The sequence below is a fragment of the Culex pipiens genome, chromosome 2, assembly GCF_016801865.2.
Source record: "Culex pipiens pallens isolate TS chromosome 2, TS_CPP_V2, whole genome shotgun sequence".
Taxonomy (NCBI): domain Eukaryota; kingdom Metazoa; phylum Arthropoda; class Insecta; order Diptera; family Culicidae; genus Culex; species Culex pipiens.
In genome coordinates, this window is record NC_068938.1 from 81,734,330 (window position 1) to 81,755,509 (window position 21,180).

Genomic DNA, 21,180 nt, shown 5'->3' on the forward strand with positions numbered 1-21,180 from the left:
AGTAACGGAAAACTGCAGAGTTTTTAAAACTTTTTTAGTGTTTTTTTATGAGGGTAATTTTCTACCAACTCACACGAAATCGTTGCCCCGACCCTTCTTCAATTTGCGTGAAACTTTGTCCTAAGGGGTAACTTTTGTACCTGATCACGAATCCGAAGTCCGTTTTTTGATATCTCGTGACGGAGGGACGGTACGACCCCTTCCATTTTTGAACATGCGAAAAAAGAGGTGTTTTTGAATAATTTGTAGCCTGAAACGGTGATGAGATAGAAATTTGGTGTCAAAGGGACTTTTATGTAAAATTAGAGGCCCGATTTTATGGCGTACTCAAAATTCCAAAAAAAAAACGTATTTTTTAACGAAAATAACACTAAAAAAGTTTGAAAAACTCTTCAATTTTCCGTTACTCAACAGTAAAAAAATTTGGAACACTTTTTTTGTAAAATCGCGATAACTCGTGATGTTTATAAGCAAACCTCTTATGTTTATACAGTACATGTTTGGTAACTGGGCTGAGAACGTAGCCCAGTCATCGAATGCTGCTCGCTAACTGGGCTGAACAAAAAATAACGAGGGGATCATCGATGCATAATCTTTTCCTGATAAAATATAAAATAAATGTTACTCAAATGTATTTACAATGCTTACTTTTCATTTTTCTCTAATTGTGACTTTAAATTACATAATAGTTTGAAAAAAGTTTTTTTTTTTATTATTGAACATGCTTTTGCATCATTTCGGTTTGTTTTGGTTTTTTGACGTTTATCTGCTTTTTGACTGGGCTACGGCCCAGTTATCGAGCGCCCAGTTAAAAAGCAGCCCAGTTAAACAACGCCCAGTTACCGAACAACTACTGTATATCAATTTTTTTTGTAATTGTCTGCTCTACAACTTTGTAGAACATTGTTACACTCTAAAGTGTAACCCTGCAAAGTTAGAAAAACACGTAATTTTAAAATAAAATGTTTTGTTGTAAATGAAAAAATGACCCTTCTGAGTCAATGTAGATTTGAAAAGTACATTAAATTTCCCTTAAAATTAAGTGTTCAAAAAAATTTTACGGTCGAGTTACGGAAAATGGCATAGTTTTTTAAACTTTTTTAGTGTTTTTTTTTCGATGAAAAATACGTTTTTTTGGAATTTTGAGTACGCCATAAAATCGGGCATCTAATTTTATATAAAAGTCCCTTTGACACCAAATTTTTATCTCATCACCGTTTTATTGAAAAACACCTCTTTTTCGCATGTTCAAAAATGAAACGAGATTTAAAAAAAAGGAACTAGGATTCGTGATCAGGAACAAAAGTTACCCCTTAGGAACAAGTTTCACGTAAATCGAAGAGGGGTCGGAGCAACTGCTGTGTGAGTTGGCGGAGAATAAATCTTATTTATTTATATAAAACGAGGTTGTCTGCTGTTTATTTATTTTTTTATTTCAACAATTTACAAATCAACGGTTTTGGCAGTGATATTCAAAGTGTTTTTGTGTGTGTGTGTACTTTGAAATCTCTTACAACTAAGTTAGAGGTAGGTTCCCCACCTGACTTAGGATGTTATTCAGTCCATTGTAGTTTATGTTTAACTTATGCAACTTAAGTATAGTTTGGTCCCCCTTACAGTTCTAAAATGTGTGTGTGTGTGTTTCTTAAATTATATTTTAATATTAACTTAAGCTACTTCTCATTAGGAATACTCTCATGTCTAACATTAGAATATCGCGTTATTTCAAATCGTTTTCCTGGCTTTCAAAGTCCATTATTTCGTAGCTCGTTTTCGTCATTTGAAGCAAACCGGTCCCACCTGGAAACCGAACGCTTGCTGGGGCTGCCCGTAGTCCACCGGATAAAAGTCAATTATCGGCAGGTACTGCAGCTTGGCAGTTCGAATTTCGAAGATCGTTTCACTCTTGCTTTTTCCCGTTTTGCAGCCATCCATCAGCACGCCCGGGCGTAGTTTGGAGTTTTCGTAGCCCAAGTCGATTTCGTTGTCGCCCAGGAATCGTATCGCATTGTCGTAGTTGTTTTCCTCCGTGCTGAACCAGGCCACACTGTTCATGCACGTGTAGGTGAAGTTCTGGTACGCACCTTGCGAGAGGATCCGCAGGAAGGTCATCTGAACCACTCCAACGGTTTCGTACGATATCTGGGGGGGTGGTGAAGATATGTTGTTAGAATTATTTAATGTGAAGAATGATCAATGACCAATCTCTTACCCTGAATCCACCCCGGAGGTTCGAGTACCAGTCGGTCTTGTCGTTCTCCTTTCGCCACGGGATGTTCGGCATCTGGGAGCTGTGCAAATCCGGGAAGACGCACGTTTCACCCTCGGCCGTCATGTTGCAGAACACGTACACGGCGTCGTCCGCCATACCGAGGTTCGGGTCGATCCAGTACCAACCTAGGGGTAAGCGTATAAGTCAGGAAGAAACGTTGCCGCCTTTCTGAGTTATCTACTTACCGTCCTTGAACTGGGGATGGCCATAGTGCAGATCACGGCAGGTACGTCCCGGGTTTTCTCTCGTGCCCACTGGCTTCCGGATCCGGTCCAGCTCTTGGCGCATCGAGTAGATCGAGCTGTACATGTCCAGGAACTTGGGTCCCAAGTCATCCTTGATCTTCTTTTTCTTCTTCTTTTTCTTGGGCTCAATCTTGAGCAGTTCTTCGTCAAAGTCATCCTCCTCTTCCGGAATGTCCTCAGCCTCTCGCTTCATTCGATCTTCTCCCTTTGTGATGGAGAACTCACTCATGCGGAACAGCAATTCCGGAGGAATAAGTGGAGCCTCAGCAGGAGGACCAGGCGGGCCAGGTAATCCTGGAGGTCCTGGATCACCTCGCATTCCAGCAACGCCCTCAGAACCTTTCGGCCCCAATGGACCATCACCACCGGGCGTGCCTTGAGGACCGTCATTGCCCTTCAAACCCAAAGGCCCAACAGGACCCGGAGGACCCTTTGGACCATCTATACCTTGATTACCACGACTTCCCTTGTCACCTTTCTCGCCCATGTCGCCCTTCAAGCCAACCATTCCAAGCTCACCTCGGTGACCCTTGGGTCCACGCTTACCACGGTCACCTTTCTGTCCCTTGGCCCCAGTCTCGCCAATCTTACCCGCAGGTCCTGTTTCGCCAGATTTACCCGTTGGTCCAATCTCGCCCGAAGCTCCTGGCGATCCCCTCAAACCGGTTAAACCTTGCGGTCCGGGCATGCCCTGGGGTCCAGTTATGCCAATGTTGCCAGCTGGCCCTGGCAACCCACGGTCTCCCTTTTCTCCAGGTAGCCCAGGAGTCCCTTGGCTGCCGGCAGGACCTTCTGGACCCATTTTTCCTACAAAAGAATGATATTGAAATTTACAAGCATTCTTCGTAAAGGGACATTCTTCAAAACACTACTTAAGGGGATACATACATGTTAGTCTGGAAGATTACAAAGCGTATTATGACCCGGTATGTGTTTCACCTCCCTGATTAAGAATATGTTCGGTTCAAAATATTCTATCGGTGAAATTGCGTTTTGCAGAAAAAAATGTGTTTTTTCATACTAATGGAGACGCATGGTACTAAATAAAATTTAAAAAAAATGATTGAAAAGTACTTATTTCGAAAGTTTGTGCTAATCAAAGGTAAAAGAAATGCAAAACATTTTGAAACACGTCATATCATAAGGCTTATTAACAAATTATTAGAATTTAACATGCGCCTCCTCCCATGATACTTTATATGGTAAAACACATTTTTTCTGAATAATGCATATTTCACCGATAGAATATTTTGAATCGAACATACTCTTAATCAGGAAGGTGAAACAAAACTTTCTACATATCGTCGCCGTCGTACTAACTTGTCGTACATGCATTTTGGGCCAAATTGAGTTGAGAACGCCATTTTGTGCAGCTCACAATGCCTCACCTTTTGACCTTCACAGATCCCCAAAATTCGTTTTCAATCCTGAGATATTCAATAAAAACCAAAAATGCTCCGCCGATTTTTGTCACTTTTCATATGAAAGAAGTTTCAATCTTGTGGGGATGAAGGTTGGCAACATTGCCCGCGTGCAGTTGTCTGTTTTGTGTGGCTTCGAGTTTTCGTGATTTCTTCGTGTTTTCGGTAGTTTCCGGTATCGGTTGTACATTTTAATGTTGAATAGTTGAGCATTGATGCTCGGGAAAGTGAATGTTTTGTGAAAATCGAGGATTTCTGGATGATTTCTTTGAAAATATTGCTTGAGTAGCGGTGTCAGTGTCTTCTTCTTCCTTTTTTCATGGCGGTGCAGTCGGCGCGTTGCAAAAAAAACGTGTTGTGCAAGTGTCATTCGGTGAACTCACTTTCCTGCAGGGCAGCGCAACTTTTGTTGACGTTTTTGGGTTTGTGTGTGTAAAGGAAGGGCCCGGTCGGAAATGGCGGACGCATTTCTGGCGTTCGTCTGGGGGCTTGCGCCAGCCATCTGGCAGAATTTTCCCCAGATTTGCCCCAGATTTCTGCCATGATTTCTGGCGAATATGACACAAACCGGTCGTGCACGGTTCAACCGATTAAACCGGTTGATTTTGCTGCCAGACAGCTGGCTGAAATTTTGCCCGATTTTCGCCAGATTCGTCTGGCGTTACGCAAAAGTTGTCTAGAATAAGTGTGCCAAGTGTGTCTGAACTGCACGACAAACGTCCGCCTGCGCCAGACGCTCAAATTTACCAGATTATTTTCCGAGTGGGGGATTGATGGATCAAAATCATGCGAAGAGGTGTGCGCCATGTATGATCGAGTTTGTGTTGGTTGGAGTATTTAGCCTAGGCTGGTATGCAGTGGAAAACTTCAACAATATCAGAGGAGGTTGAGCCGGCGCAATGCTGCGTTCATTTTGCACAGTGGCAGTCGTTTTCCTGCGATGCATGGCAAGAAAGCGTCTTCTGATTGGCCAAAGGCAAGGGAGAGGATAATGTAGAACGGTAGGGGCTAAAGAGGGTGCGTTCTGGTGGTAAGTTTTTCCTTGGTTTCAGAGCGGGCCTTGAATTGTTGTTATGGTAAGTCCTTTTCTTTTTCTAATTGTGATAAAGCATCGTAATATTAAATTCAATATCATATCCTATCTGTTGAATTTGGCAAAAACTTGCATAATTTATGTGAATAAAACAATGTTTCTTTCATAAAATAATGTCTTTCCATCTCATCAACAGAGAGCGAGTTGTGGCGCTTTAACCACGGCAAATAGTGTCCTGGGCATCTGTGGAAATACAATGTCCCATCCCCGAGGGTCCCGGAGCACCAAAACTTCTTAGCATGGTGGCTCCCAACGATTCGTAACTCAAACAAACAGGAACGTGAGCGGGGGATCCCCACGTTTCTTCCTCCCCTGTAGATTCAGAACTGTACTGCCCATGATCGCATAAATGTCCCATATGCATTTTCATCACTTTTGAGTTATTGATGCAGTTTGGTTCAAAATCGTGTGCTCTTTCAAAAGAGCCTATAACATCCAATACTTTGTTCTAGAAATCAGGAGGAAATCCAGTTTTTCGTCAAAACTTAACACGTAGCCTTATGTGTGGGACAAACTTCAAATGCGTTTTTCTCAGCTTGCTGTTTTTGCATATGGGACATTTATGCGAACATGGGCAGTGTATTGCTGTTTGAACTCAATCCAATTCAACGAATCATCTTTGCGGTTAACTTTACGCAGTAGGCCTGGCCGCTTTAACGTTTGTGATGTTTCAAAGCAATTTATTGCATTGGGGCACTGCAATTGTTAATAATGACAAGAGGATGCTAGGCGTTAATCAACCTAAGGCATTTTCCAGGATGCCCTCGAAAGACTGGCTGCGCTAGGGTTAGATTAGATTAGATTAGATTAGATTAGAAAGAAGTTTCAATCTTGTGGTGCTATCTTGTCACTCCCTGAAAATTGATGTAAGTGCGACAATTGGCCAAAAGGATTTCAGGTCAGGATGCGTTTGATGCACGTACAAGTGAGACTACCGTAAACATTTGTAATTATAACTCGGGACTCCGGCAACCAAATACAACCAAATTTCGGGACAATGCACAGAATGGCCAACCAAACAAAACGTGTTTTTTATTGTTTACATTGCGTGCTCTGGTTTATGTTTATTCAAGGTCAAACATTAAAACGCGTTTTTCTCGGAACGTCGAAATGGCGGGTGCGACATGATAGCACGACAGCATCGATATAAATATTCAGCAATTCCCCACGAAAACAGCATGATTCGAAAAAAAAGTTCTCCAATCGAGCTCAATTTTTTTCTGGGGGATCCTTGGCCGAAATAATTAGACCCGTATTTTTTTGTTTAACCATTAGGGTGACCTACGCCGTGTTAGGGTGGTTCGAAAAATGGCAATTTTCGTCGATTTTCGCAAAAACCACTTTTTTCAAAAAATCATATCTCCGCGCCATTTCATCCGATTTTAGCTGTCCTAGACGCAAAAGAAAGGTGATTAGTTTGGCTATTTGGGAAAAATAGTAAGAAGTTTCAAAAATCTAGCTTAACATTTGAAAAGGTCGTATGAAAACTTAAAATGCTGTTTTGAAGGTCTCGGGACCAAAGAGCCTATGTCTGAAAATATTTTTATCGGATTCCTCGGAAAATTTCACATAATATATCAAAAAATGGTGAAGTTATGTTTTTGATACTCTGAGATACGATTTTTTGAAAATAAAAACTGGGGTTTTCGACGCGCCACGCGCAAAAATGGGAAAATGACGAAAACAAGAAAAAATCGATTTTTTTCACTAAAACTGCGATAATTTTAAAATTTCAGCGATGACCTATAGATGTTATGGTACCAAAAGTTGCGTCTTTTAATTACGAAAATTTTGGTAATAGCCAAACTAATCACCTTTCTTTTGCGTCTAGGACAGCTAAAATCGGATGAAATGGCGCGGAGATATGATTTTTTGAAAAAAGTGGTTTTTGCGAAAATCGACGAAAATTGCCATTTTTCGAACCACCCTAACACGGCGTAGGTCACCCTAATGGCCAAACAAAAAAATACGGGTCTAATTATTTCGGCCAAGGATCCCTCAGAAAAATTTTGAGCCCGATCGGAGAACTTTTTTTTCGAATCATGCTGTTTTCGTGGGGAATTGCTGTATTTTTGAATACAGTCCAAACGCGATTATCCGAAGGCCTCGAAAAAAATTTTCTTTGGATAATCGAATCAGGAAAAAATATTTTTTTTTTCGTTGTCTTTTTTTTTGTTTGTCTAACTTACTTTGACCCCTAAACTACGATAAAATGATTTAGAATTTTTTTATCTAACATGGCGTCCAAAATGGTGGTGATCAAATATTGAAAAGACAATATTTTCCAATTTAATAGGCAATTACCTATTCAAATCTGACTAAAATTGGCTCGCAGAACTCTTATTTGATTTTAAAAGTAAGAAAATAAAATAATACGAAAAAAATGTTTTGGTTATGATCCGATTATCCGAAGTCACATACAAACCTTCGGATAATTGAACTTCGGATTAACGAAACTTGGTGATGGTTTGGAAATTTGGTGTCAAAGGGACTTTCATGTAAAATTGGACGCCCAATTAGATGAAATACAAAAAATCCCGAAAAAAATATGTTTTCTTAAAAAAAACTTAAATAGTTTTCAAACCTCTGTCATTTTATGTACCGTAAACCGGGGTGACTTTGATAGGATTTCAATTTATTTTTGGAATATTTTCCAACTGCTAAGGTTTTTCTAAAGATTGTTATTTTTAAAACATGTACTGGGGTAGGCCACAAAGTCCATGCACTATTTTAGAAGAAAAGTTTTTTTTTTCAATAATGTTTAGAAAAAATAGTTACGTTAAAATTTCTTAGTTTAAATTCCGGGGTGACTTTGATAGTCATAGTTTTTATTCTTGTCAAAATCAGATTTAAGGTGATCAAACAAAACGGCCTCAATTTTGAACTGTCAAAGTGGAACCAATTTACTGTTCACCAAAAGTAGAGAGTATTGTTATCGTTCGTTAAAAATAGTTTTTTTTTTTTTTTTTTGCAAGAATAGAAAATGTGTGGCTTTGAGGACCTATAGTTGAAGTCTAGAAATCTTAAGAAAGTTGAGGGCGCGATCGTCATTTTTTATAATTATAAATGGAAGTTGTTTATGGAGTTGATGCGGTTGTCTACATCCAGAAGCTGTCTTTATTGTTTGATTCTTGGTTTGCTTCCATTTGAAAACCTGGTTAGTGAAAATCTCCTCTGCTTGTTGGATCAGCTTCGCTAGAATTAGCGATGTTTTTTTTTCCAAAATCAGTCAGGGAATTTATCTGCGACATCGCAGAATAACACTCCCGCCGAAATTTTCGTCACCCGTAAAAAAGAAAAAAATATCTTCTAACCAGTCGAAACGCGACAATTTTCTAGCAAAAATGTCATGCTTGTGCTTGAACAGTCTCCTACTTTGTAGATGTAAACAAAGTGGGATCATTCGAAAATCACGTTACGCATTATCTCTATTCATCACCCAGATATTGCCTTTCATCAACATTTTCTTAATTATAGTTAACTAACTTTTTAAACCTTTCAAAATTTTATGAAAAGTTCTTGTTGAGGTACTTTGAACACTTCTCTATCAAGGACAGTATGATCCCAAACCGTATTCAATTTATACTCTTCATTTTGCGGACAAATCTCAACCCTACCAAAGTCACCCCATTTTACGGTAAAATTTATGGAAAATTTGATGTACTGAAAATCTGAAATCTGAATCTGAAATAACACAGAAGGGTAAGTTTCTCATTTAGAACTATTTTATTTTATTTTTAAATTTAATGTTTTTGTAACTTTATTGTGATCAGACACTAACGACGAAACAAGAAGAAACACAAAAGAATCGCAATAGTTGAAAGTTAACCTCGTATATGATACATTATTTTTTTACAAACTGTCTGCTCTATATTTTGTTATACACAAAAAACCCCTACAATGTTATAAGAAAACACGATATCTTAAAATGTAATTTTTTGTTCAAAATGAAAAATTCATTGAATTTCAAAAATTACACGTCAAACATTTTTACAGCTAAGTAACGAAACTGGTAGAGGTTTTAAAATATTTTTTTTTTCAGAATTTAGAGTCCGCTATCAAATCAGGCGTCCAATTTTACTTAAAGGTCCCTTTGTAGCAAAATTTCTAAAACATCGCCATGGCTGCATATTATTGAAAAAACATCTTTTTTCGAATGCTCAAAAACGAAAGGGGTCGTACCGCCCCTCCGTCACGAGACATTTACAAAATCCAGCTCCAAATTTCAGCCAAACTGTCAATATTGTTACAAATTTCTTTGATTACCTGATACTTAAAATTTCCTATTCCTTGTAAAGTTGTGAAAATCATCATTTATAAATTATTGTCAACCGGAAGGTTAATGGGTGCATCACAAAATTATATAATAAATTTTTAAACACAATTAATCTTGAGCAAAAATTTCTTCTGTGTCTTCAAAAAGAGTGAAACCGACACAATCTGATTGGTGCAGATATTTGTTAAAAAAAATGTACCTTCTTGCCATATCAATAAATTATTTTTACTGTAATTTACATATTCAGTACACCTTCCTGAATAAGAGACGTCAAAACCTATATGTATCCCCCCTCCTAAATATCACAAATATCATCCATCTTACCCGGTGATCCCATCTCTCCAGGCAACCCCACAGGTCCAGGTTCTCCGGACAGCCCAGGTTCACCCTGTTTTCCGTCTTCGCCGTCCTTCCCAGTATCTCCTTTAGGGCCAACCACGCCCGGTTCACCCGGATTACCAGGGAAACCTTGCGCACCGGCCACTCCTTTTGGTCCTTCTGCGCCAGCTGGGCCACGCTTTCCGGGAGGTCCAGGTGGTCCACTCTTACCTTCCTCACCTTTTTGGTTCAAAAGATGGAAACAGTGAAATATAATGTTAGTGCGGATATATGAGTTAAGGATAATGGATAAAAAGTAATAGTTGTTCCTTTGTACTTGATATAGCTAGTATAAATTATGGTATGAATCTATTAAGAAACTGCTTTAAAATCTACATTATCTCCCTTTTGATAGATTGAACAAACTCACCTTTTGGTCCAATAGATCCCTTTTCACCTTCCTTCCCTTCGGGACCTTGTGGCCCCGGGGGCCCCTGTGCCCCAGGTTCACCAGCTAAACCTTGCGGCCCCGCAGGACCTGTCGCTCCTGGTCCTCCTTCTGCGCCACGAGGTCCTCTTCTACCTGTAGCGAGTAACAGTAGCAGGAATAAATAAATAAAAAAAAATTAGTTAAATGAGTAACCAATCAATTTTCCTTTCCGCTTAAAGATCACTGTGGACGATTCTGGGAGTCATATTTGGGTTCAGAAACCCAAAACTAGTTGAAATCAACTGGTCGTTAGCATTTCATATTGAGATAATGAGAATGTTCCGTGCAGCCGCCATAATTATTGGCCGCCATCTTGAATGTCTTGACTTTGAGACAGCAACATTCGAATAACTAACTAGCATGACATTGGTTGACTATCCAAGAAAAGTGTTTATGTACCCGATCATGACCTTACCTGGTTCCCCTGGTAAACCAATGGGACCTGCCGGCCCAATCGGTCCGTCATCTCCGCGACCACCTTTCATCCCGGGCGGACCAGGCATTCCTTGGGGCCCCGAAGCGCCAGGAGGTCCCGGTAATCCCGTTGGACCGTCCTCACCCTTCCCGCCGGCACGACCCATTTCTCCTGGAGGCCCCTTTTCACCGGGTGGACCAGCAGCTCCAGGTTCCCCGCGACTTCCCTGTGATCCTGGCGACCCAGTTGGACCTGCCTCGCCCTGCGCACCTTTGAAGCCTTTTTCACCGGGAGGACCCATGTCTCCTTTATCGCCGTCTTCTCCTGGTGGTCCTTGGGGCCCGGGAGGTCCCGTTAACCCTCGTTGACCTGGCAATCCATCTCTTCCGATAGGTCCCATCAAGCCCATATCACCACGCTCCCCTTTCAAGCCTACAGAACCTGGAGGTCCCGTTTGACCACGACGACCCTCTGGTCCCGGAGGTCCCTCTTTGCCGGGTTCTCCAGGTTGACCTTTGTCACCGACGGGCCCGGAATTGCCCGGAACGCCGATTTCTCCTTTCAGGCCAGGTAGACCCTTGAATTAAATTATAAAATATTAAAGGTGGTTACTTATGACACATACGACTCTGAATCTGAAATACCTACCGGCATTCCCATCATTCCGCGTTCTCCCGGGAAACCAGACAACCCTTGCGCTCCAGGTGGTCCATTTTTACCAGGTGGACCTGGAGGTCCAACTTGACCTTCCTTGCCGGTATCACCAGGAACTCCCGGCTCACCTGGCATTCCGGGTAACCCCGGTATCCCTGGTTCACCAACGGGTCCTGGTTCTCCGGTTTGACCCTGGGGTCCAATGACACCGGGGGCACCCGTTGGTCCTGGATTACCATTTTCACCCTAAAAAGAAAAGTTCAGCAGTTATTCAGATGTCATTCGTAACTTCATTTATTTTCAAGTTACCGGAGGTCCCCGCTCGCCAGGCGTTCCCTGTGGGCCATCTTTCCCGTTGTTGCCTTGAGTTCCGGGTAACCCAATGAAGCCACGTGGTCCTTCTGGTCCTTGGAGCCCGATCTCTCCCTGTGGTCCTGGTGCCCCTGGCTGACCTGTATCACCCTTGAAACCGGGAGTTCCGTCCGCGCCTCTACGCCCACGCGGTCCTCGAAAACCTCTCGGTCCAACTTCACCGCGTTCGCCTTGTAGTCCGGTATTGCCCTGTTGAAAGGTTGTAATTGTGTCATGTTGTCTATCAAAGTTCGGTTGTTTTAAGCTTACCCTTTCTCCTTTATCACCCGTCAGTCCAGAAATGCCAACGGAACCCTTGTCTCCCTTATCCCCGGTCGGGCCAGGATATCCGGTGAATCCTTGAACGCCTTGCTTGCCCTTCTCCCCGGACAAACCCATCGCGCCAGGCTCCCCACGAGGTCCTTCAAAGCCCTTGGGTCCCTCTGGACCCTCGATGCCCGTGATACCTTGGGGTCCTATCGCTCCACGTTCGCCAGACGGTCCCATGTCACCCTTTTCGCCGTCATGACCACGTTCACCTTTCTCTCCGCGATCTCCCGGAGCTCCTCGTTCTCCGTCGTCCCCTTTGGGACCTCTATTTCCGGGAAAACCGATCGATCCTTGAACGCCTTGTGGTCCTTGATCTCCTTTCGGTCCCACTATTCCGGGATTTCCCTCTCGACCTGGTGCTCCGTCAGCACCCGGCAAACCGGGTAAACCAGGCTTTCCGTGAGGTCCGGGAATTCCGGGTGGACCCATGTTTCCTGAGGAAGGGTTATTGGAAAGAACGTAAAAAAAACATCATTATTTTATTCTGTTATTGTTTTGATTTTTGAGTCGACTGAAAACTTGTTTCGCCTTTTCCCGAGCAGTGATTGATAAAATAGAACGTATGGTTACTAGAGTGTAACAAAAATGACTTTTTGGCGGGCATTCAGGGGTTTGTTCCGGTGGGCATACTGAGCCCAAATCCCAAATATGAGCTTGATTGGACGTAACAGGAGCTGGCGCTCCACCCTTCAATTTTAAATGGGATTTAACCCGTAAAAAAAGATTTTTTCAAAAATGTCAATTTTTGAGGCATTTTGGCCACTGAAGCGTTTACCAAAAACATCACTGGCGTGTAGGCCAGATCCTTGCGCATCTTTTGGTATATATAACATTGAAGTTTGTAGCACCCTGGAGCTCGGTACAGACCTTCAAAGTTTGGCATTTTTTCGAAAAATCGGTCCCAGCAAAATCAAATGGCGTCTCGGGCGTCGCGAGACGCGACGCATATCTTTTTTGCCGGGGCCAGTTTTTCGAAAAAATGCCAAACTTTGAAGGTCTGTACCGAGCTCCAGGGTGCTCCAAACTTCAATGTTATATATACCAAAAGATGCGCAAGGATCTGGCCTACACGCCAGTGATGTTTTTGGTAAACGCTTCAGTGGCCAAAGTGCCTCAAAAATTGACATTTTTGAAAAAATATTTTTTTACGGGTTAAATCCCATTTAAAATTGAAGGGCGGAGCGCCAGCTCCTGTTACGTCCAATCAAGCTCATATTTGGGATTTGGGCTCAGTATGCCCACCGGAACAAACCCCTGAATGCCCGCCAAAAAGTCATTTTTGTTACATCCTAATGGTTACATTACCTTGAGGTCCTGGAGGGCCAATCGGTCCTGTAGGGCCCGTTTGTCCAGGTGCTCCCGGCTGACCCTGAGGGCCAGGATTTCCCTTCACTCCTGGTAAGCCTTCAGTGCCCGGTAAGCCAGGGTTCCCAGGAGGTCCTGGAAATCCTCTCCCGCCAGTGAAACCTCGTGGTCCAAGCTCTCCCGGAAGACCTGTTGATAGGGCACGTTAAATGATAAAAAGTTTTTTATGATCATTCCGCCGTTGATCGATTTTTCGGATATTTTAGGGCATGATCCGCAAATATCCGCAAATACTATTTCTTGGAACACGAACTATAAGCTAATGAGTTTTTTACCCAAAAATAGTTAAGAAACTTAAAAATGGTAAAAACTGGCTAGCACTGTATTACGGGCTGAATTTTTGTATAAATCTTGTTTAAATTTCTACAAGAATCACACTTACCTGGCAACCCCGGAGGGCCATCTTCACCCTGGATTCCTTCGTGACCTTGGGCTCCTTTTTCTCCGGCATGTCCAATTCGGCCGCGTTCACCCTTTTCGCCAGGAATGCCCGGTAATCCAATCGGTCCCGGTTCTCCCTTCAAACCCTGTAATTCGGCATTGAGTAAGACAACAATAAGAATTATAAGGTCATTCATGTAGAAAAGGATACAAAAATATACACAGTAAAAAGTCATGGTAATATTACATCAGTAAAGGGGTACATCTTTTAAGCCAGAAAAAATGCGTAGTTTTACCTCTAAAAATGAGTAAATTTTCCACTTTTTCGTTGTAATGCTCCTTTTTAGTCTGAATTGAGGTAATATTACATCATAAAAGAGTTTACACAATTTTATGCTGTGTAGTCTGAAAAATCATGGTGATTTTAAATTTTCACAAACATCTAATTACAATTTTTACAATGCATTTACAGTATTTTTTCGAAAAATTATTTGCAATTATGTTCTAAACTTATTACTTTATTTTTTTTTGAAAATCCTGTCACAATATTGTAACGCTTGTATTATAATACCAACGAATAAATGCTTAAGGCTACACAGTAAAAAATATTGTAAATTTGGAAAGTGTAATTTTGGTAGGTTGAATATTACCTCTTTAATGTTGTAATTTTACCTCAATTTAAACTGAAAAAGTGGAAAATAACACTTTTTGACATAAAAGATGTACCCCTTACCAAATGTAATATTACCATGATTTGTTTACTGTGTAAATACAAACATTTGCGGATCATTTTGATAAATGAAAGATCTCAAATTAGAGCGTCCAATTTCCCGGGGTTAAAAATTTCCCGGGAAACGGGAAATTTTAAATTTATTGAAAATTGTTATGATCTTGGTTTTAATTAATATTATGCAACAAAATTGTATAGGACATCAACATTAATGGTTTAAATAAGTGTGAAGATCAATTAACAGCTTGACTGCATGTAAAAAATCATTCAACTACAAGAAAATGTATTTTGGTATTTTTTGATGAGAAATTTTAAACTTGCCTCTGTGACCAGTTTATTGAAATGAGAAAAAAAAAAGAAATTATGTTTTTCATCACAAATACTGGTTTCAGCTCTTGAACAAATGGTAAAGCTTTTTAGTGTTGGTTTTACTCCAAACAACCCAATGTTTTCAAATATTTGAAGCAAGCTTTGAATATATTTTTGCATTTTTTGAGAAAAAAAAACAATAGAAAGTAATTTTTCAATGATTTTTTTTGTATTATTATGCAACATGATTTAAATTATACGATAAATTAACATCATTCCACAAAAAGTCTTCTATTTTTTTACATTTAACCCTCTAACACCTGTAGTTGCACCAGTGCTCCATAATTCTTTTACTTCAAATTGTAATTTCTTTAGTACTAGGTATTCAACCAATTGAATTAATTCTTTTCATTTTCATCTCATTTGATCATGGTAAACAAAAACCTAATAAAATCTCAATGTTAATTTGGAGGTAAGGAGTTTTTATTGTTTTGATGAAATAACATCAATCTGTTAAAAGCTTACCTATTTGTAATAATTTAATACTCATTACGCAGGATCTATTCCCAGTTGCTTCAAAAATTAATATTATCAGAAATAATTTTGATATCATAATTTCTGATAATCTGATCAATTATATATAAAACCAAACAATACATTAAATTGAACAAAATCATGTTAAGTTTGTTCATTTATTATTTTTTCAAAGCAATTTCAAAAAAAAGTTCCAAAAAGTTAAGAAATGTATACCTCCGCTTGAATTTCGGGAATTCCCGGGAAATTTACAAATTTCCCGGGAAACGGGAAATATTTTTTTTCGGGAAATCCCGGGAATTCCCGGGAATTTTTTTCCCGGGACGGGAAATTGGACGCTCTATCTCAAATACGCTACCTGTAATCCGGCAAGCCCACGTTCACCGTCTCTTCCAGCGCGTCCGCGTCTTCCCTCTCTTCCTGGCAACCCTGCAGGCCCACGTAATCCTCTAGGTCCCGGTTCGCCGATATCTCCCGGCTCACCTTTAGTTCCCTCTGGCCCAGGAGGCCCGACAGGTCCCGGAACACCCGTCAATCCCATAGGTCCGTCGGTTCCACGCATCGCCATCATGTGCTGGGACAGCATCTGTCGGAACGCTTCCGCCTGCGTGTCGGGACCCTTTTCGTTAGTTGATTGACTCAGTGGGATCATGAAAACGTGTCCCGGAGGTCCTGGGGGACCCGATTGTCCCGATAAGCCATCTCTACCTGGTTCTCCTTTCGGACCTGGTTCCCCAGGCAAACCCCTAGGACCGACAATGGTTCGGACACCACCGATACTTCGGTTATTCGATGGTAATATCGGAAAGGAGACGGAAGAATCATCACTGCCTGGAGAACCTGGGTCGTGGAAGGGTTCAATGTCTTCGTACGGTTGTTCACCGTCAGGTTGTCTCCTGTTCGTGGCTGACGAATCATACTCTGGATCTGGCAATGGCAGAATTGGTCTTCTTCCGTACTGATCATAGCCATCAGAGGTTGTTCGGTTGAACTCGGCTCTGTACTGATCTTCGTACGATCGCTGGGTACTTGTACTGTAGGTTTGGTGCTCGGGTTGTTTCGATTCACCCTCAAGTTCTAGATTGTTATAATATTCGTCATCTTCTCCAATGCTTTCGAGTCCATCGGCCTCCCCCGTCAAATCAACAAACTCACGATGACCATAGCTTTGGCTACCCGCTGCAGAACTTGCACTTGAAACCACTTGTCTGTTCACCTGATCACGGGTACTTTCGTAGCCACTTTGACGCTGGGAAGACGACGATGAATTGGCTGCTGAACCAGCTTGAAACGACTGACTATGAACTCCGGTAGAAATGTGCACCGATCCGTAGTCCGCTGATCCAGCACAACTGGGCGCATACTTAGTACAGATGTGGTACGCTTCATCGGGTGTATTCGCAACCATGAACATCTGTAAATCTCCCGTAAAGAACCCATCATCTTCATTCAACTGCATTCCCGTCAGAATCAATCCATCGGCGGCAATCGTCGAAGATGGTTTCCTCTTCAGTTGTCTAGTGATCTGGGTGTTACAGTCCAATACCAACGTGACAGAATCTCCCTTAACACTGATTCCCAACCGATGCCACCGCTGATCGTCGATACCAACGCCGAAGCTGATCAAACTCTCCTCCTCAGGTTCACCGTCGGTATCTTGGTAGTACAGCGCCACTTCCATGCCGACCATCAGCATCAGGACCTCCTCCGAGTCGGACGAGTACACCGAAAACAGCGGTACCCGAACAAGGTTGGGGGTGGCCTTCAGCACAACCAGCAGGGAAAAGTCCGTAGGAAAGCCGCCCGGGAAGGCTTGGGTCGTGCCGATGCTCAGCACCGTGTCCTGGTTGAGGTTGTAGGCCGCCGCCGGATACGTTTGGTACTCGTTGCGGGTCTCGTTGCACATGCCTGTAGTGGGTGTGATGCCCGAGGGTAGCCTAGGGATCCCAAACAGCTCGATGAAGTCAACGAGTCCATCTGAAAGTAAAATTTAAAGGATGATTAGAAGAGTAAGTAAAATTTAACAATTCGCAAAACGCGAGAATTTCTTAAAATTTTGAAATTTTCTTGAATTCCCGTGAAGTTTTACAATTTTCTTAAATCAATCATTAGAAATAACTTTCAACAAAAAAATTACCCCCAACGCCTTTTTATGCAAATTACATTTATTATCAAATTACATTTATTTATTACAATGCAATTAATCAAAATAGATTAAGTCAAATTAAAACGAAATTTGAATCATCAAGTTATCACAAAATGTTAAGGGTCAGTTATTCTTCTACCAAACAGAATTTCAAATTTCTTGAATTTTGTTTTTTTGCTGTTTTTTGCACATAGAGGATTCATGTTTATTTTAAATTTTAATGTTTTCAACCAAAACATTTTTCAAATTGACTTTAGGAGTTGAAAAGGTTGCTCAGCATTTTTGAAAAATAAACGAATTTATTTTTACTTTTCGAATAAAAGTTAAAATTCTTGTAAAAGTAACATTCAAAAGGTACAGCAAACTTTATCTCAGTTGTATTACAGGAACCTTGATTGGAGGAGGCTATCAGGAAAAAAATAAAATAATTAAAGTAAGCTATTATATGACTGAATATTCAATTGGGGAAGAAAAAAATATTGAGAAAACAGAGATAGCTATTCGGTTGACGTATCCTTAGTATTTTAACAGCTTTTCTTCAGAATTTTGTTTCATTCTAATTTTGTCTATACCTTTTTAATTCGAAAGAAGAATAAACAAAATTAAAGTTCAAACTTGGTTGACTTGAGATTAATTTAATTTTGATATAAAAATCTGTCCCTTTTAGATTCTTTTTTATTTTTTCTGGGTCCCGTGAAATTCGGAAATTGATATTCTGTAGAATTTGATACAATTTTTAATTTGATACTTGACTCCCTAACGCATCTTTTGAGGAGGGAGATAAAAACTTATGAAAATATTTTTATTTGGCTTTAAAAGATATAGGACTGGCGAAGAAATTTAATAAAATGTAAAAAAGATAAACAGAACCTGTCCAGAGAAATCTTTCTAGCGTTATGCGGCAAAAATAAAAAAAAAATAGCATTTTAAAAATGAGCGAGTGCTTGCTCATCATTTTATAATAAGATATAAATTAGGCTACTTTCATTATCATAAGATCAAACTTGTCAGTTTAAAAATTTTCATTCTAAACCTTTGCTTTTGTTTTTGGCACATCCTGTTGAGAACAATCTTACGTGACTAATAAGAACAAAAAAAAATAGAAAAGATTTTCCATAAGTGCTCTTTCTTCATAGATGTACTTTCTGTAAATTAAACAAATGATTTTCATGGTAATTTTTGGCATTTTGCTACCAATGTTCGTTGAAACCCATTAAAAACGTTAAAAAATCGATTGGATTTTTGATAATTATCTTATTCCTGGTTTTGGCTAAGACTTTGATAAAACAAGTTTCTAAAAAATCTTGTTTTGCACCATCAAAATTTGATTTTAAAATTATTGATTTTCAGTACGTTCTACTTAACTAGTGGAACAATGCATGAAACACCATGTAAATTTGCTAACAAATCGACTTATATCTCTTAGACACATTAGACTAGAATGTATTTGAAACTGTTCTTTAATTTTTAGATGAAATAATTATATTTTACTGATAATTTGATCGTTTTTTCGAAAAAGAAATATTAGGAATATGAAAGGTATATGAATAATATCACTATATTTTGTATGGATCTTTTTAATATTTTTTTTGTCATTTTTATAACTCTTTTTTCTCCGTGTACATTAGGGTGCCCAAAATTTGGGATTTTTTCTCAAAACCTCGCTCCACAAGCTGAATATTGTTCTTTGAGCTATTGTAGGACTCTGAGCCAAATATGAGCAAAATTGGTCAACATTTACCCATTGATACTCGGGGGTGAAGTTTGTATGGGAAAAATCGAAAAAATGTATGATAAAAACATTTTTTTTATTGTTTGGTCTGCACGATGCGCTATTTCCATTCAAATATTCTCAAAAGTGAGATTCTCATTGGTAATTTAACGCTCTACAACTTTGTAGAACATACCAAAGCTGTAAAATTCATTCCTGAAAAGTTATCAGCGATTTAAAAATGTCATTTTTGTATGAAAAACAATTTTTTCACCTACTTCAGGCTCGGTATCATGGGTTAATCTCAACCAATTTCGCTCAAAATTTGCACAGATGCATAAAATAACCCAAAAAACCGTTTTCCGCTTGTGGAGCGGGGGTTCATTTTTTCTGGGCACCCTAGTGTACATACATTATTTCCAAATAACTTACAGCAATTCGTGATTTTTCACATTCTTAAAATCCAAATAAAAAAATATAAATATTGAAATGACAAGCCATAGCTCATCTTTTGTTTGGAAAAAGTGTTTTAAAATGCATTTTACACTAGTTCAGTTGTTTTGCAATCATTAGTTTTCAAAAAATGTAAGATTTGACGAAAACAAAAATTTTAGCGAAAAAATACTTTGCGATACTAAACATCGTCGATTTTCAAAAATTCTAAAGAAACCTAGTTTCGAGTAGGAATCTTGCAATCGAGAACGCCAAGGCAATGCTGTAGAGCGAATAATTTGATATGATTTTGATACATATTTCCTAAACTGGTAGGTATAAAATGCATTTTATAACACAGTTTTCATCGATATGATGAAACCATGACTTGTAATTTAAAAATTACTCAGCTAAAAATTCACTACAGCATCCAAAAATATCGTTCAAAACTAACATAGTCAGAATTACTAACCTTTGCTAGGAACAGCCTCACAACCGACGAATAATCCAGCAGCAATGATGGCGACCGTTACAACTCCCCCGAAGATGCTGGCGGCCGGCACTCGATAATTTTCCACACCCCCAAGTGTGTAACATTTCCGCTGCCGGAATCCGCCGGACCATCCCGGTTTTCCTCTCCTTGCGTCTGCCTCTCTCATTCTAAACTGTTACTGCACTCTAAATCGCACTAGTGTAAATTTTCTTCTTCTCTTTTTTCGGCCTGTGGTCCGGTGATTTCACTGCAATTGATAACGAAACGAAACAAGAACACAATTTGTTAAAACCAAAAACAAAAACTCTTGCCATTAACCACGTGCACTAAGCAGTTTTTGTGTTTTTCTTTTTTTTTTTCAAACCGGCAAACGATGACGTCGCTCCCAAATCACAGCCGGTCACAGAACTTTCTTATCTCGACTTTTTTTTTGCTTTCTAAATTTGAACTGGACCACTTCTAATTCGGCTGTTATCACTTTGGATTTCATCATCGCTGCAGCAGAACTTTCGAAAGCACATCAAGTAGGTTACTTAATTTTCCTGTTATTCAATTGTTAAGTAACAAACTCTTATTAAAAAAGATTGATTAATTTGTCGTATTTCATACTTAAGAATAATCTAAACATTTTTTTTAATCATTTTTAAACATATTTAAACATCAAATTTAAATACGTTTTTCATCATTTATCCACACTTTAAATCTCACAAATCAATATTTTTCCTGATCATTTCAAACAACTTTCTCATAATCCTTGCAGCATTTCCATCACTCAGAAACATTCTAAATTTCATTCTAAAACTGCCACAGGTCACACTTTCCGCACTTACTTTTTGAACATCGCCGTTGTTTGCTCTCGGAAAGCCAATCACAGACTGGCTCACACCAAGCGATTGCGGTCAGTTTTCTTGACTTTTTAAACGATTCTCCAAACCTCACTCACTTGTTTTGTTCTAATGTGCGAGTCCAGCAAAGGCGGGCGCAGATTGTGACACCAGCTTCTGGCCGCGGCGGAGTGTGTGCGTGGGTGGGAAATTAGTTCAAAACTAACAAATTGTGCCAAATTGAAGTTTTGATTCATAAAACAGATCGCGAAGCTCAATGAGTGATAAAAGCAAAACTGCAAAGTATAATAATTATTATTTCTTTAAAAAGAAAAGTACATCTTTCCCTGTTCCTGAGTGGAACACCCGTGAAGAGTATCAGGGCCGGCA

The 21,180-nt window shown here is 39.9% G+C and overlaps 1 protein-coding gene across 1 annotated transcript; it reads right to left on the minus strand.

Moving 5' to 3' along the window:
- Nucleotides 1-1,417: 1,417 nt before the first annotated feature.
- Nucleotides 1,418-20,934, minus strand: LOC120423662 (collagen alpha-1(V) chain-like). The gene is made up of 14 exons (XM_039587545.2): nt 20,797-20,934; nt 19,946-20,213; nt 15,543-17,161; nt 13,613-13,757; nt 13,171-13,359; nt 11,806-12,299; nt 11,494-11,745; nt 11,179-11,430; nt 10,531-11,107; nt 10,056-10,208; nt 9,632-9,865; nt 2,458-3,324; nt 2,213-2,397; nt 1,418-2,142 (listed from the first exon to the last, which is right to left on the minus strand). The coding sequence occupies exons 2-14, from the start codon at nt 20,130-20,132 to the stop codon at nt 1,777-1,779; spliced, it is 5,520 nt and encodes a 1,839-aa protein (XP_039443479.1). The 5' UTR covers nt 20,133-20,213; nt 20,797-20,934; the 3' UTR covers nt 1,418-1,776.
- Between the last annotated feature and the right edge of the window lie 246 nt (nt 20,935-21,180).